This window comes from Talpa occidentalis, unplaced genomic scaffold, assembly GCF_014898055.3.
Source record: "Talpa occidentalis isolate TD23 unplaced genomic scaffold, MPIMG_talOcc4v2.1 talOcc4.5, whole genome shotgun sequence".
NCBI classification, from domain to species: domain Eukaryota; kingdom Metazoa; phylum Chordata; class Mammalia; order Eulipotyphla; family Talpidae; genus Talpa; species Talpa occidentalis.
Window position 1 is genome coordinate 2,804,546 of NW_023604861.1, and position 16,555 is coordinate 2,821,100.

The 16,555-nt window shown below is 53.5% G+C and overlaps 1 protein-coding gene across 3 annotated transcripts in view; it reads left to right on the forward strand.

Annotated features, from left to right (window-relative positions):
- Positions 1 to 15,318, forward strand: part of EFNB2 (ephrin B2) — a 39,836-nt gene extending 24,518 nt beyond the window's left edge. The window contains exons 3-7 of one of the 3 annotated variants that reach the window (XR_005128537.2): positions 9,813 to 9,905; positions 10,559 to 10,678; positions 11,866 to 12,248; positions 13,229 to 13,345; positions 13,603 to 15,318. Coding sequence is in view for 2 of the 3 variants with exons in the window: in XM_054701215.1 (XP_054557190.1) it covers positions 9,813 to 9,905; positions 10,559 to 10,678; positions 11,866 to 12,248; positions 13,229 to 13,276 (644 nt within the window). In the remaining variant the exon portion in view is untranslated. Of the gene's footprint in view, positions 1 to 9,812; positions 9,906 to 10,558; positions 10,679 to 11,865; positions 12,478 to 13,228 lie in introns of those variants that run through there. The other 2 variants (XM_054701215.1, XM_037528705.2) reach the window with 2 other exon arrangements.
- The last annotated feature ends 1,237 nt before the right edge of the window (positions 15,319 to 16,555 follow it).

Consider the following 16,555-nt stretch of genomic DNA (forward strand, 5'->3'; position numbering starts at 1 on the left):
GGGCCCTTCCCGTGTCCTTTAGATGTAGAGTCTCCTGAACTTGGACGTGTGGCCTGGAGGGGACTTGTTCCCGACTCGCGCTTCCAGCCTGCGCTCCCCGGAGCCAAGCTGCCTCCCACCCCACTCCCAGGCTGCAGCCACCACCTGTCACTCACCGCCCCTGACTTGGGGCGAGGGCTTCTGTCTGATGCCTTGAATTGCTGAATTGAAGGATTACACCACCTTTGTGTTTATCCTTTTGCAGTAGAAGTTTCCTCAGGACCTCTGGGTCTGGAGGAGACACTTCACCCCCGAGATCCTGGGGTTGGACAGACCTGGGCTCCAAAATGCCCCTCGGGTCACTTAGCGGGTGTCTGCCTCAGCATCTCCATCAGTAACCCGGGGACAAGGCCAGCACCTGCCTGCAGGGCTGCTGTGGGCTGAGGGGGTGCATCTGTGTGCCGGCTGCCCTGCCCGGCTCCCCCTCTGTGCAGCTGCGGGGTCCCTTGGGGAGGATGTTTGAGGCCCAGGGCTGGAGACAAACTGCTTTCCTGTGAACCCGGGGGCTGGGAGATGGGCTCCTCAAGTATCATTTATTTGAAAACCATCCCTAGAATGAAGCTCCAGAGACTTTACAAGCCTCAGTAACGCTGCCTAACTTAATTATAAGATCTTCCTCTTTGTCTTCTTTGAGTGTTACAAAAGTTCTTTTGTCCTTGGCTTCCCTCAACAAGAAACCTGCATTTATGTATCTTTTTGTTGCTGGTGTTGTCCCGGCTTGTTAGCAAGAGAGACAGAGGGGAGGGCCTGGGTGCTTCTGCCCCACTAGCCTTTCCAGCCCTGCCAGGCTCTCCCTCCGCACAAAGAGGTGCTGTGTTTCCAGCCACAGTTCCAGCCTGCGCGTGTAAATGCTCTTCCAGAGAAAGGAGCGTGGCGTGAGAGCTGCCTGGTCGCCGGGACTAGCCGGGGAGGATGTCGCTGCACCAGCACCCCTTTCATTTGTGACCCCAATGTCCAGCCCTTTCTGTCTGTCTGGAAGGATTTCCAGAGTGTGTGCTGAGGCCGCTGCCGACTTAGCGTGAGCAAAACTGACATTGTTTGCCCTTGAGGAATAAAACCTGAGCTCCTCCCCTGGACAGTGTGCTGAGGGGCCTCGGCTGGCGTCTGACGGTGCCTGTCTGTTGGGGTGCTGGTCCCAGAGGAGAGGGCTTGAGGTGCGCTCTTGTATTTGGGCCTCTGTCAGTTCCATGGTGCCACCCTCCTGGGGGACCCTGGTCTTGCTGGCAGCTTGACAGAGATGGCCCTGGCTCCCAAGGTCACCCAGGAAAGAGACTGACTCCAGACTTCACGTCCAAGATGGGAGCAAAGTCAGGGCAGACAAGAGCTGCCGGAGATGACTGAGGGACAAAAGAAGCGTGTAGGAGCTGCTGAACATAGAGCTTGACTGTTGGCTGCACTGGATCTCACTACCTCTGGCACCCGCGGTTACAGTGTTCCCAAAGGTCACAAGATTTGTAAATAACCCCACACTGTTAGAGACCTAGGACAGAAGAAAGAGCAAGTTTCTTAGTACCCTATAAATATTCATCACAAAGATAAAAATTACAAGCAAAATTAAAGCCTTTTTCAAATAGCCAAGAGGCACAGGCACGTATAAAAAGCTCACTGGAGAGACTTATTTGTATAGTTCTTGAGAGTCACACGTACTCCCTGAAATCCTGCAACTTGGGGTGTGCGGCTGATGACTTGGGGAAGGCACATGCTGTGGTCACTCTGCAGGGGGGAGCAGGCAAGCACTGCCACAGCCTGGGGCTTGGGGGTGGGAGGAACTCAGTGCCCTCCCATGGCCTGCAGAGGAGGCAGAGGTTGCCCTGGCCTCTGGGGTGCTTCTCTGAGATGGCGCCTCTGTGGCCATGCACGTGTGCAGACCCAGCGACCGGACATCCCACCATAGGCAGGCATGGCGGGTGCAGAGGGCTCTGACACACACAGATTCCTCATGCACGCACAGCACACGCTCAGCCCACACATACCACATAGCACACGCGATGTACATCTCACACAGCAGCTCCCAGTACAGCAGCTCCCAGCACACACAGCATGTGTCATACACAGAGACACATACACCATGACACACATCACACAGCGTATACACAGTCCCTGTGTAGTTTACACGCTGCACATGTATAGTACATGCACAGCCCACACACAGCACATTTCTGTAGCACATGCATGTGACAATAAGCAGCACCCAGATAGCATGCACATGGCACATGTATAATATTGCACACCTACACCACATGTGTGACATGTGTGGTGTGCCTGTGACCACACAAGTCCACGCAACATGCATGTGGTGTGTGCAGCACATGACACATATAGCCCGCACATCAATGTGCCACTCACACATGGCACATATGTGTGACAATATACAGCCCACACAACACATGTGTAGCACACCACATGTATATCATGCACACCCCACACAAATAGCATGCACACAGTCCCCGGAGCACACATCAGGCATGCACCGCACACACATGTGGCAATATGCAGTCCACACAGCACACGTGTAGCATGTGCAGCCCACGGGCAGCCTGCACCGGCCTGCAGGAAGGACACTCAAGTGACGTGTGCACCGAGCGAGCTCCATGCTGGTGTGAGATGCACTGGGCGGCGGCTGTGCGGGGACTAACTTAGGCACAGGCCCACGCTGACCCACCGGACACGGTGTGGGACTAGCACTCGGCCAGACCATTTCAGCTGCAGCCGTCCATCAGCTCTGCTCCTGCAGGAAGACGCCTCCTTGTGTCCTGAGCTCCTCAACAGAAAGTTGCTGAGTAATAAAAACATCAAACCTGAGAATCCCCACCTGTGCAGACAGGGGCAGCAAGAGACTTGACACTTCCCTGTCCAGGTGCTGCAGGGGTGGGGAGTGGAGGGATGGACAGACAGAGAGACAGACAAAAGCTGTCACTAGTAATGGCCTTCTGGAGATGGGTTAGCCCATAATTAGTCACGTGGCCCAAGAAGCCAGGCTGTGGCTTGCCAAAGTGGGCTTTGCCTGGGCAGTGGTTCCCTGCCCTGCGAGGCGGCCTGCTGCCTGGCTGCAGTGTTAGCCAGGAGATGAAGGTAGCCTTTCATTGAAGCAAACCTGTGGAAAATTGCTCTGGATTCTCAGAGCACGAACATGTCCCTGGGACGGAATAAGGTTCATGCGTGGGGCAGATCCAGACAGGGCCCTTGATGGCGGCAGCTGCTGGTCTCGAGGCGGTCACAGCAAATCACATACGTCCGTCCACACCTTCTGCAGAGAGTGGCCCTGCCTCCTCGACAGTGTCACGCTCTAAACTGTCAGCAGACATTAGCGCAGACTCTGTGACGTCCCACATAGAGGTGGGCGCTGCTCCGGCTGCCCGGCCCCCGCTGGGGGCATTAGTATCACTGCCTGTGATTAGCCACAGTCCTGGGAGCCAGAGGCCCGAGGGGCGCCTTCCCCGCCATGAAGCCTTCCTGAGAACCTTTTCCTGTGAAACTTTGCTATCCGGGCCATTCCCACACCTCCACGGAGACACTGCAGAGATCAAGCCTTAATCGCTTGGCAGTGGACAAGGTGCTAGAAATCATTCAGGCAAACGCATGCGTCTTCATGGCTCGGAATCTGCTCTTCAGATATTATCACTCTCTTTTGACCAGGAAGTCTCTTTTTTTAAAATCTGAATGCTTGTAAAGTCAACATAGACAATAGAGAATTGTGTTTTATCTTTAGAACGCTTAGATCATTCTTGGGTCTTTTTCATGGAGAGGTTGGCCATTCTGGGGAAAGTCCGCTTGGTCACCAAATTCCGAAACATGATTTGCCCTACTTAGTGGGTTTGGCGCATTTCAAGGCTTGCTGTGGTGTGTAAGGGGTGTTTATTCGTTTACCTCCGTCTGGCAGGTTCTCACCCTGTTACCTTTGCGTGAATCATCACAACAGTAAGATAAACTCCCTTAAAGCAGACCACATGAACGCATCCTTGTGAAATCATACTGAGGTTTTTTTTTTATCTAATCAGAGATTCACCTGCGTAAATCACCATAACTTATAGCAATAAAGTGTAAGACTTGGACAGCATGCTCTCCCGCAACAGAATTCACTACGAATCAAGACATCAAGGCATCGCGTGCACTATTTTGGGGAGGGAAAAAGTAAACCTCTTGCGACCAATCCCATGTGTTAGAATAAAGTAAAAAGTCAGAAGAGAGACAGGTAATGAATGTACTGCCCGGATGGTGTCAGGCGTGCCGGGGTTGAGCCTGGAAGGCTCTTCCATGGACAGGTGTACCCCGGAGTACACTGACACACGTGCACCCAGCACTGCTCTCCTCCAGGCTGGTTTGCTCTGGTTAAATTTAATCAGTGACTTTGAGGACGATAGGATCAGAGATAACCAGGCTCTTAGCATGCCCTGTGCTACCTCGCTGCTTCTGAGTCTACAGGCCTGTGTCCAAGGCGTGTGCCTGAGCTGACAAGTGGCGAGGTCCTGGGGGATGGTCCTCACTTTCTGTGGTCACCTCCTCTTGCAGTCTCGTGTGGCCCATGAGGTAACATAATTGCTCTGTTGACACCTTCAGACTGAGCTCTACAGAGTGTCCTCACATCTCCCCTCTTGAGAAAGGAATCGCAGGTGGCAGGGAAGCCATTAAACCTGTTAGAGATCGCACAGGAGCAGTTGACTGGAATGTCTCAGGGCGTTGCATTTTTAAAAACTCTTATTTCTGTGCCGCCCATAGATGGACCTTTGTTCACGATGAGTGTTTGAGATGGAGGAAATAAAGGGACACCCTCCCGGTCAAGGGCCTCCACTTACACCCTGGCCTGGGGCCACTCCTCAGGTTTTAAGACTACCGTGCAGGAGGGAAGGTCCCCACGGTGACTCCACTTTAAGATTCATTTTTTCGAAATCATTGTCACAGAGAAACAAATTAATTGTGTTGTGTGGAAGGCACTGAGGCGGCGCCCGTACTCTGCTGCATATTTACGGCTCTCAAATTTCAAGACACAACAGAGTCATTTTTTTAATAGCATTTTTAATTGAAGTAAAGTCGGTTTCCAACACTGTGTATTAGGGGTACAGGTTCACCCCTCTTCAGATGCAGGTGACCGCACCACACCCACCAACAGAGCCCCCAGAGTCCTCCACCGCCATCCGTAACCCATGCGGACTTATCCCCAGTGGCTCTCCCTGCCGTCCCAGTGTTTCTTGGCAGGACACCCCCACATTGCTCATGACTTCGACAGTATTTTCCCTCTGCCTTTCCCCTCACGGTCAGCAAGGTTCATCGCATGTCAGCGAGCACTGTCTCATCAACTAGAGATTAAAAAGAAAAAGCACTTATGGAAATAGATCTCTTTTCGAACTGTCTCCTTTGTATTTTCCTTTCTTCTAATGGAGGCCATTTTAAGAAGTGTGGGTGAGACTCGTACCCTGAGACAGGCGTTATGGGGTGAACTGCCTTTTGAAGGAGCGCTCAAGGGCGATTGGCATGATGCCAAGCGGAAACAGGAGGCCCGTGGACAGTCAGGAGATGGTGCCTGTTTTCTTCACAGAAAACCCACTGAGAAAAACACATTAAAAAGAAGAAATTAGAAGTAGTGGATTTTTCTTCTTTTTGGCATATGGGATGAATGTTTCTGTTTTCAAAGTTTGTGTTAATTAAAGAAGGAAGCGTGTATTTCTGGCATTCTCAGGCCCATGGTCTGTCTCCTCAGTTAGCATCTTAAGAGATAATAGTAACACCCCACGCTGACCAGCACTGCGTTAGGACCTTGAATCCTGTTTTGCATTCGGCTCCTATGTTTTGAATTTAGATTGACTCTCCGGTTCAACACCTCCTCTGTATGTTCACATGAGGCAGTTACGTTGTCGCCAGCCTCCTTGGCTTTCCACTCACTGTGGATGCACCTCTACTCCTGGGCTCTCAGACCAGCCCTCCTGGAGGAGGGGGCACTGGTTTGTGCACCTTGTCTATGTTGGTGGTGTGGATTCACGGCTCACATTTGCACGTAATTATGGGACTATCAGTTCCTTGATGTTCTAGATTCTTCTGAAGTGTGTGTTGAGCTTGTGGGGAACCACAAGCTTGTTGACTTGTTGGGAACCAGTGTGAGAAAGCAGAGTGAGGCCGTCACATCCCACAGGTGCGAGGCCGCAACGATCAAATGAAGGCGTGTTAAGATGCAGGAGCCCCTCCTCTCTGTGGGTCTCCCCTAAAAAGCAGAGCCAGAAAGGCTCCCAGCTTGGCCTTTTTCTGTGAAGTACCCAGTGGAATACAGTACACTGTTCTCAGCAAGGGGGAACCCACAGACAAGGGTGCACCCACACAAGTGGGTGACCCCAGCTCTCTGCTGGAGGAGCGTGAGGCCGGTGGGCGCTGGCCCTGCTCTGCTGGACGGTGGCCTCCATCCACCGCACTCCCGCCCTGGGGGCCGATGTGATTCCAGTCTGCTCACTGCAGGCAAGGAGGGCCCTGAAGCAGAGGCTTTTAACAGGAGGCTATAAATGCCCGTGTGGCTTTATTAGGCCTGTTTTCTAACTGGATAAAGAGATTTTCCCAGTCATTTTAATTTTATAAAGTCTATTTTTTCCCCTGGGCTAAGCCAAAAAATGTCTGGGCACTAGTTGCGTAGGTGTAACAATGTTATTTATTTATTTATTTGTTTTTTAATTCGGTCTTCAAAAGATTACCTGCAGTTTCATGCACTTAGCAGCCTGTGGTGGTGAAGGCTCTGGATTGTGCTGGAAGGGAGGGAGGGAGATACAAAGGAAACCTAAATTTAAGGAGATGATTTATTTCTGCTCTTCCTCAAGTTAAAAATTCCCAATATATTCAAATCAACAATAAAAATAACTGCAAAGCTGTCTCCTGAAAGCAAAATAGATTTTATGTCCTAGCATTAGAATGTCTTGGTTTTCAAAGTCAGCAGCCGGGCCTTCAAGAACATCCTGGCAGCTGGCCGTGGTGGCTGAAATCAGAATATTAATCTTGTGGTTTAATTTCTGGGTTCACCGCCAGGCCAGTGATGAGGCCTGGTCTGGCACAGGACACATTTAGCTGTGCCATTGCTTAAGGTTGGGGGGGTTACAAGGGAGCCCCCAGAAGCAGAACCCTACCCAAGTTAGTTTTCAGTCTGATCAAATATAAAGTGTGTGGAGGTCACACGGGATTATTTATATCACACCGGCTCTAAAGTGTCCCCTCTGAAGTTTCAGTGGTGTAACATCTTGACATGGGCATCTGTGACAGCTGAGCTCCTTCCTTACTCAGGGCAAAAATCTCTCCTGGGGCACGACCTACCTACCTGTATTTTAAAGTTTGGCCCCTGGGCCCCCTCCGCCTTCTACTTCCCCCAAACCAGCAGCGCCCGAGGTTGCAAGACTCAGCTTGCCCCTGTGCAATCCAGGTTTTTTGAAGGCTGCTCCTCCCCACTCACCCCACCCCAAGGAATAAAAGAATTCCAGCTGCTAGAGGCACAAAGCTGCCTCCTTCTCACTGCACAGCTTTCTTCTGCCTTAGATAGTCTGTCACTGCTCAAGTACAGATGCTGGTTTATTTGAGCTCAGGTAGAGCTCTTTACATTTGAGGGGTATCGGGGCATCGTTTTGATAGACCCGTTGGAGAGGGGTGTCCGCCCGAAGGCATCGGTATTCAGAAAAGGCATCGACCTCCAAACCCAAGCAAGGAAAGGTCCCCGGGCGCCCATGCCTCTGAGCTCCCGCTGACCGAGCGCAGAGGGGTCTGGACGTGGCTTTGCACAAACACAACGTCAAGTTCTGCTTCCTCGCGATTCTTTTCCACCCTTTCAGGGATGCCACTTACTTATGTTTTCTTGTAGATGTGAATCTTTGACCTTGTTTCCTCCCTCAAAATTAAAATAAACAAATCTATAGTGTTCCCCTTTCTCCTGTGCCCTGCAAATATTATTTGGATCATTTGTCAGCTCAGTGACAAGCTTTGAGCCAACAGATGTGGGTCATTTAGCTCGGAGTTTGGGTACACTTTTGCCTGCTGGTGCAGCCATGTGTATGAAGTTAGGAAACATGGAGATTCTGCTTTAAGGAAACTGAAACTTCAACTGCCAACCAAATAAAGACATGTTTTCCCACTATTTTCTACATGAAAGCATATCCTAGTTTTTGAGAAGGAGCATAGGATAAACTTTGAATCATGGAGTGAGGCGCGTAGAGCGGGGTCTGAACTTGCCCAGAGAGAGAGTCTGCCCACGTGCCCCCTGCGTGGACGAGGCAGCTCGGCGCTCAGGGCCGCCTTGAGGAGGGAGCAGGGAGAGAAGGATGAAGCAGCGGGATAAAGTGGTTTAAGATCTACAGAAAGCATGCAACGTTCTCAGGTGTTTGAATTTCCAAACACTTCCTCAAGAGTCTTCGAGAGGATACTGTCTCCTTCTCTCAGAAAAAACTATAGGCCGTGCCCATGTTTGCCTTTTCCCGGGAGAAACTCAGTGTGACAGCAGCACAAGGTGAGGCAGGACTGGGAGTCTGTGGGCCTGAAGGGAACACGCAGAGAATCAGGGACATTTACACCCAGAGGCAGGGCTGGCCTACGGAATGTGGTGAAAGTCAAAGTGCGGAGAACAAGGAGGCGTGAATGGCCACCCCGTGCTGGCTCCGGGACTGCCCGGCGGGCGCGGCCTGTCCACTCCGTAGTCTCGGTGCTGACCCGCCGTCGGGAAAACACGCCGCCCCAGAATCACCTTTGCTTAACTTGGACCAGAAAGCCTGTCCCTTGTGCAGCCCCTTTGTAAGGGCAGAGGCGGAGGCAGGACAGGGATCAGTGGACAGGGTTCTCCTGCAGAGTGTGTCCAAGAGGGGCGCCTGTTCCTTGCGCCTTCAGCTGCAGAGGAAGGAACATGTCAGACCTCCCTCCTCTTCTTTTCTGGAACTTGACCTGTAATTTAAATCCTGCTCCTCGGCGAAGTGCCGGGGAGCCTCTCTCTTTACAGCCTTAGTTAGAAGCCATTCAGAGAAGGCAGTGTCCCGGAGAGGCAGAACAATGCCCCGTTTTCCCAGAGAGGAGCACGGGCTGCTGGGCGGGCACCTGTGAAGAGGGTGAGATGTTCTAGCCTCCTCCTCCTGCGTGGGAAGGGGCAGCTGCAGAACCAGAGCCGGGGGCTCACGGGGCTCCCCCGCCCCTCACCCGCGATGCTGGGCCCTGCAGGGCAGGGGGCACACGTGGGGTCCCCCTCTGTCCATCCAGACGCACCCCGCACAGAGAGCTGGCTTGAGGAGCTGGACACGGGTCCTTCATGAGACCTGCACCCCCTTACACTCCTGGGGCACAGATAATGCTGGGAAAGGAGAGATGGGGTGTGGGAGTGTTTACAGAACTTGGACGCTTGACAAACAGGGAGCATCAGGCTAATTGTTCTGGAAGCAGGAAATCTGTAGTCCAGGAAGCAGGTGCTGCGGGCTGATTACCAGGCTCTGCAATGGCCGTGTTAACCGTTTTGCTCTTTGGAGTTTGACCCCGAGATAGTCAGGAAGCTTTTTGGAAGACGCTGCCCCTTTTCTCTAGAGGCCGAGACGAGCCCAGGGGGGCACGCAGGAAGGCGCGGGTCTGGCGGGCCGGGCACCACGCGGGGTCCATCTTTCTTTCTTTCTTTTTGTTTTAATTTCTGACGTTCGGCATCCCATACTTCAGAGAACTTGTGACTAAGAGTGAATTATGATTTTTCCAATTGTTTTCAGACATTTCATGTTCATGTAAACTTGGCTTATTGAGTTCCTGATTTTTCTTTATTTTTTTGTTTTGTCCATTTTATTTTTAATCAGCTACATCAAATGGGTCTTTGGAGGGCCTGGATAACCAGGAGGGAGGGGTGTGCCAGACAAGAGCCATGAAGATCCTCATGAAAGTTGGACAAGGTAAAGACCTGCTCCTCGTGACGCCTGTGACCTGGCGGGCCCCAGCGTGGCGGAGCCGCCCTGCCCGCCGCGCTGCTCCGTAGTCTCACGCTGACTTGCTCACCCCGGGCACAGCTCCTCAGCCAGCGTAGCCAGCCTTTCTTACCGGAGACCCCGCTAAGAGTTAGGCCAGCCAGGTACACCGGGCCTGTCGCCAGACACATACCGCTCTATTTGTATGTATTTTTTTCCTCATTAAGAGCAAAACACCTCCTTGGTTCAGATTTAACATATCCAGAACGAGAACGAGGTTTTTACAGCTTTGCTCACTTCTGCATCTTGACGCCAGGAGACTTTTTGCTTATTGAGCCCTCCACAGACAGATGGCCACTGTGCAGAAAGCTGCGTTCTTCTCACTAGAGTTGAAATGTCATCTCAGGGCCCACCCGGCCTCTCACGGCGTCCCCGTGGGTGACACGCATGGCCCCGTCTACACCTCCGAGAACTAGCGTAACCATTTTGTCTTGAAAGGAGAACTAGAGTCTTGTAGCTCGCAGTCCTTTGTCTAAAGCATCCTAGGCTCATTGCTACTCAGGTCTTGAGATCTGTCTCCTGCTGCTAATGCTAGAGCTTGGCCCTGCCTGTGCCCTAGTAACCCCGGGTTTTTTGTGTAGATGCGACCTCCAGTTCAGCTGGGTCAGCCAGGCATAAAGACCCAACCAGACGCCCGGAACTAGAAGCTGGTACAAATGGAAGAAGTTCAACCACAAGTCCCTTTGTCAAACCAAATCCAGGTAGGGCGCGTGGCCGTGCAGAGTGCTCCCGGCTCTGGTTATCGAACGGGGGAACAGAGCGAGGGCGAGCTTGTGACCACCCACATGGGGCAGCTCTGCTCCCAGCTGTCAGGGACACTCAGTGTGAACACGGACTCATCCCCACAGAAAGCTCCCGCCCACAGAGGAGCGGCCATGGATCTGAGCGCCAGGGCCAGACCGCCCGCTCGCACCTGACCCTGGGGCTGGCTGACCCACGCCCAGGGGTAGACAGTCATGCTCTGCTCCCTCATTGTGGTCACGGACCCCCCCCTACACTCTGGATGAGATTTTTAAACTCACATAGGGCCGTGTTTTCCAGGTGTTTGCACTGAACTTTCTCCCTACACCGTCAGTGTCAAACAAACCAGCAGCGGGTCCCTGGCAAAGCTTGCAGTAGCAGAGAAAGTCGGCTGTCGCCTGACTTCATTGTCTTCCAGCGGTGCACGGCGGCTGCTCTCACTTGCCCCGCTTGTGTCTGCTGCTGGCCCGCGCGTGTCCTGCGTGCGGGCCGGGTGGGGCGGGCGGGCACCCGGCCTGCTTGGCGTCCGCATGTGGCATCTGCACAGAGTCCCATCCCCCAGGCCTCCGGGAGGGGCGTCGTTATTTCTAACTTTCAGCGACAAGATGTGTCAAATTCCTGTGACAAACTGATAAATGGATCATAGAATGATGCCAGACAGTTTTTTAAGTGCTTAACATTTGGGTTGGCAGTCTGTTCAGTGTGAGAGTTTCTGCTGCCTTCCAAATATATTTTAAGTGTAAATCAAATAATACAAATGAATTACGGGCGGGGTATCTTCCAGGCCCGGCCCCTCCCGGGAGGCAGGCCCTGTCTGGGGAGGCGGGCGGCTGCCAAGGCCCCTAAGGGCCGCCGGGCAAGAGCAGGGAGAGCTGGGACCCTGTGCACCTGCTGCGCTGGGCTGGCCACTGGGCTAGGACATGGGCAAGTCCGGGGCTGGGGCTGGGGCTGGGCCATGCCCCTGGGCGGGACACCAGGCGGGGGGCAGCAGGGGAGCCCCCAGCGGCCAGCAGGCGCCCTGTCAGTTGCTGACCACTGCCCAGGGCCTTCCAGCTTTAGCTGCCGGCCGAGTCTGGGGCAGCCCCTCCTCCTCTGAGGGCCCTGAGCGGTGCCCTCGGCGCTCACAGCCTCCCCCTCTCCCGCGCAGGTTCCAGCACGGACGGCAACAGCGCCGGACATTCCGGGAACAATATCCTCCGTTCCGAAGTGGCCTTATTCGCCGGGATCGCTTCAGGCTGCATCATCTTCATCATCATCATCATCACGCTGGTGGTGCTGCTGCTCAAGTACCGGCGGAGACACCGCAAGCACTCCCCGCAGCACACGGCCACGCTGTCGCTCAGCACCCTGGCCACGCCGAAGCGCGGCGGCGGCAACAACGGCTCCGAGCCCAGCGACATCATCATCCCGCTGAGGACTGCGGACAGCGTCTTCTGCCCGCACTACGAGAAGGTCAGCGGGGACTACGGGCACCCCGTCTACATCGTGCAGGAGATGCCCCCGCAGAGCCCGGCCAACATCTACTACAAGGTCTGAGACTCGGGGTGCCTTCGCTTTCCCGGAGGAAACTCGCTGCCCTGCTGCCGCCCGCCCGCCTGCCTGGCCGGGGGGCTCTGCGGACCCCCGGGCTGCGATGGACTGAAGCACAGCGGGCGCAGGGACACCCCTTCTCCGAAGAGCCCTGTGGAGTCGGACAGCTTACCTAGTCTTCGCGCGCCCGATGCCCGGGCGAGGGGCCCTGGGACTGCGCGCCCGCCGCCCGCGCCCCCCAGCCCCCGCGCTGGTCACTCAGGCCCGCAGCCGCGGGGAGACGGGTGGCGGACGAGAGCCCAGCATCCCGGGGAGGGCCCGAGGCGCACGCCTGGCAGTGCCGTCTGGGGGCGCCTGCGGACTCGTGGCATAGACCCCTGGCAGCCCCACTGGGCGCCAGGCCTGCTGTGATTTTGCCGGGGGTCCTCTCTGCACCCCACATCACTAAGGGAACATTCCTGTCGGAGTCTCTCCCTCGCTCTGCACCCCAGGCTCATGGGATGGGCCATTTGTGGGTGGGTGGAGGTTGTGTTGCCACTAAGGAGCCTTCCAGCCCTTTGTTCTGCCAGGAAGAGCAGGAGTGGGAGAGAGGGCGGGGGGTGCAGAGCGAAGGGCTGCCCCCCCCCAACCAAAATTTAGGAGGGGGCTTCGGTTCTGCTAAGATTGAGGAGACAAGAAGGAGGCCCAGCAGCAGCCCACGCGGTGGATCAGGGCGCAGTGGAAGGAATTCACTGCTATCACATAGCGCTGGGCAGGAAGGCCGGGCCCTCTTGGCTGGCAGGGTGGAACAAAGGGGTATTGTTGGCAGAGGAACAGGCTGGGGCGGGGAGTAAGGAGGCTGCTGGCGAGCCATTCGGGCAGGACGGCTGTGGTACTGGCAATAAGATATATACAGCGCCGAGCTGTAGAGAGTCGTTCTGCTTTGGGTGATGTTTCGAGCAGACTCAGCTGCTATACTTATCACATTTTATTAAACACAGGGAAAGCATTTAGAAGAGCAGAGAGCCAAATCTGACCTAACAGTTTAAAGGCCAAAGGTCAAACAGGCTGGAATTCCATCCCCATGGGCGATATTAAAGAATTCTCATATGTAAAAGGTAGGTCAGAGTCCCGTTTCTCCCCCCACCCCAGCCCAGGCCCCTTCCCTGCCGCCCCCCACCCCCCACGGAGCCTTACAACACTTGGGCCTGTCCTGTCTCGGGTGGGTGAAGAGCATCTGGCAAACCTCTCAGAGTCCTTCAGACGGAAAGACATGATGATGTCGAGGGGAGGAAGGAGCTAGGACGTATTTATAGTAGGTATATCCAACCCAAGGTGTAGACAGCGCGAGGGTCTTAGTAATATGTATCTGCAGCATGCACACCATCCACCCAGAAGATGTGAAATTCGTTCGTGGCAATGAAACGGGCCCCACGTTCAGTGCTTAAAAGAACAAAATTGGACAGCTGCTTCTGGGAAAAACCACATCACTCCAAAAATCACAGTAACGAGAACAAATACAGAAATCACCACGTCCTCTGAAGGCGTCTGTCTCACATAACCCCAGACTAGGAAGCGCAGGCCCCAAACGCCAGGAAATCGATGTCCCTGCGTCATACGTTCACCAGGACAAGGCGTCCGGCATCCTTTTCTGTGTTGTGATTTCCCTGCCTTATGGGCTCACGTGTTCTGATCCACTGGCCACACCGAGGGGCTCCAGCTGAGAAGTGTAGCTGCCGCGCCCCCCTCCCCGCCCCACGCCCCTCCCACCCGGGAAACAAAAAGAGTAAACAGGAAACCTACTTTTTATGTGCTATGCAAAATAGACATCTTTAACATAGTCCTGTTACTATGGTAACACTTTGCTTTCTGAATTGGGAGAGAGAAAAAATGTAGCCACAGCATTGAAGGTTCTCGAAGCGCCCGTGAAATACTGGCAAAAATGAGTCGTCACAGAAATGATCCATCTCTGTTTCCTGAACCTGAAAATGATGTCGGTCCAAAGTGCGTGTGTGTGTGTGAGTGGGTGTGTGGTTACATGTGTACATATATGTATAATATATATCGACAATATATATTATATATATCTCTCGTGGGTCTGTGGCGGGTTGCCATGGTGACCAACCACAGCACATATGTGATTCTCTCCATCACCCCCACCTCTCCTTTCTGTGTCTTCATGCAAGATTTTCTTGTTAAGCCATCGAGAATTACCTATGGGGTGGGGGGAGGGCCCAGAAGGGGGACAATGGGAACTAGTCTGATTTGAATGAAATCAAATATTCCTATCATCGGTTGGCGACATTTGGGTTATAAGCTAAACTGTGAAAAATCAGATGAATCGATGAAGAGTCACCCGCAACCAGTGGAGAAGTGTCCTGTGCGTCTGTTTGGTGTCTGGTGCAGAAAATGACAATCTACCAACTGTCCCTTTATTTGAAGTTGGTTCAGCTTTGGAAAGTTACTGTAAATGCCTTGCTTGTATCTCATCCCTAGTCACCTGACTTTGGAATTTGCACCATAATGTTTAAGTGAAGATGCTGTAAATAGGTTCAGATTTTACTGTATATGGACTTGGGGTGTTACAGTAGCCTTATTCACCTTTTTAATAAAAATACACATGAAAACAAGACAGAAATGGCTTTTCTTACCCAGATTGTGTACATAGAGCAATGTTGGTTTTTTATAAAGTCTAAGCAAGATGTTTTGTATAAAATCTGAATTTTGCAGTGTATTTAGCTACAGCTTGTTTAACGGCAGTGCCATTCCCCTTTGCACTGTAATGAGGAAAAAAATGGTATAAAAGGTTGCCAAATTGCTGCATATTTGTGCCGTAATTATGTACCATGAATATTTATTTAAAATTTCGTTGTCCAATTTGTAAGTAACACAGTATTATGCTTGAGTTATACATATTTTTTCTTTCTTTGTTTTATTTGACTAGCCCGTCATAGGTTTTCAATCTGCTTTAGTTCCACGTTGCGGTTAGCCCCCCGAAAATGCAATCCGTGAAGTCATATTCCATGTCTGTTTCCAACTGAATTTGTTCTTAAAAAAATAAAATATTTTTTTCCTATGGAAAAAGTGCCTTCCAAGCATTTTCCTTTTCCTCTTTTTTCATTTCTCTGTTTTGTTTGTTATTTTAATTTGCCGCCTGCTTCTCTGTGGTCACAGCCACACGGGCTCCCTGCCCCCCATCACTGGCATGCCCCCCTTCCAGGATGATCACAGGCCTGCTGGGCCCCCCATAAAACGACAGATCGCCCATTTCTCAAACTACTTCATCCTCAGGTTTTCCACCAGCACTGAGGCCTCGGAACGGAAGACGCGGGTTCCCCCGGCTTCACTCCGCAGCGGCCAGCTAGCTGGCGTGGGACACCGAGGGGCCGGGGTTCGGTTCTGAGCCTGCTGGATCCAGACTGACCTCGTTCATCAGGCTTCATTTTTCTTCAGGGTTAATCTGGGGAGGAAGGGAGAAAGTCAAGTCCCGCACAAACACGGCGGAGAGCAGGTCAGGCGTCAGGCTGGAGGTGAGCCAAAGACCAGCCTGTGGCTCTCCACCCACGGGCTTCCTGGGAGGGGGCCCGTGTGGGGTGAAGGTGCTCCTGGGGTCTCTGCGTCCTCAGAAGTCTCCCTCTCCAGCCAGCGGGACTGGGGGGTGGTGGGGGCAGGGCGAGCCAAGGCAGCAGCGGCCAGTAGCTCCTGAGAAGCCCTGGGAGCTCTAGTTATTACAGGTTAGTCTTGACCTAAGGAGTCAGGTGTTTTGGGGGTGGGGGTTGCGGAGAAAGACTTTGCAGGCCCCTTCAGGGGCATAGCCCAGGTCCGCAGCCCCAGGGAATGAATGGCTCCCAAAGTCCCTGGGGGTTCTGGGGGGAAGGGGCTTGGGAGCGGGTCTCTGCAGCTCCCCCGGCACAGCCCTTGTACCTGAGAAATGGTCAGATCAGTGCCGCCCAGAGGCGCACCGCCGGAGGATCAGCTTCCTCTACCGCTACAGCCGCTGCCCCTCATGCCGACCTGTGTTCTGGGTAAGGCGGGAGGCTGGGCAGGGGTGCCCGGTGCTCGGGAGGCAACTGAGCCTCCCGCCCCCTGCGAAGCTTCATGCTCTTCCCCTGAGCTCTGGAGGTCTCTCGTGGCCCCACCGCATCTGCGGTCACTGGTCCCCTCATAGTCATCCTGCGGCCGTCCTTATAGCCCCGCCTCCAGGCTCAGGTGTTCACACGCGCACACGCGCACACGCACTCTCCAGGTGTCCACCATCAGGCACGGTGCCCCGCGCCCACGCTCCCAGTGCCTTTTGCACAAACATGATCATGGCTGCTGGTGATAAC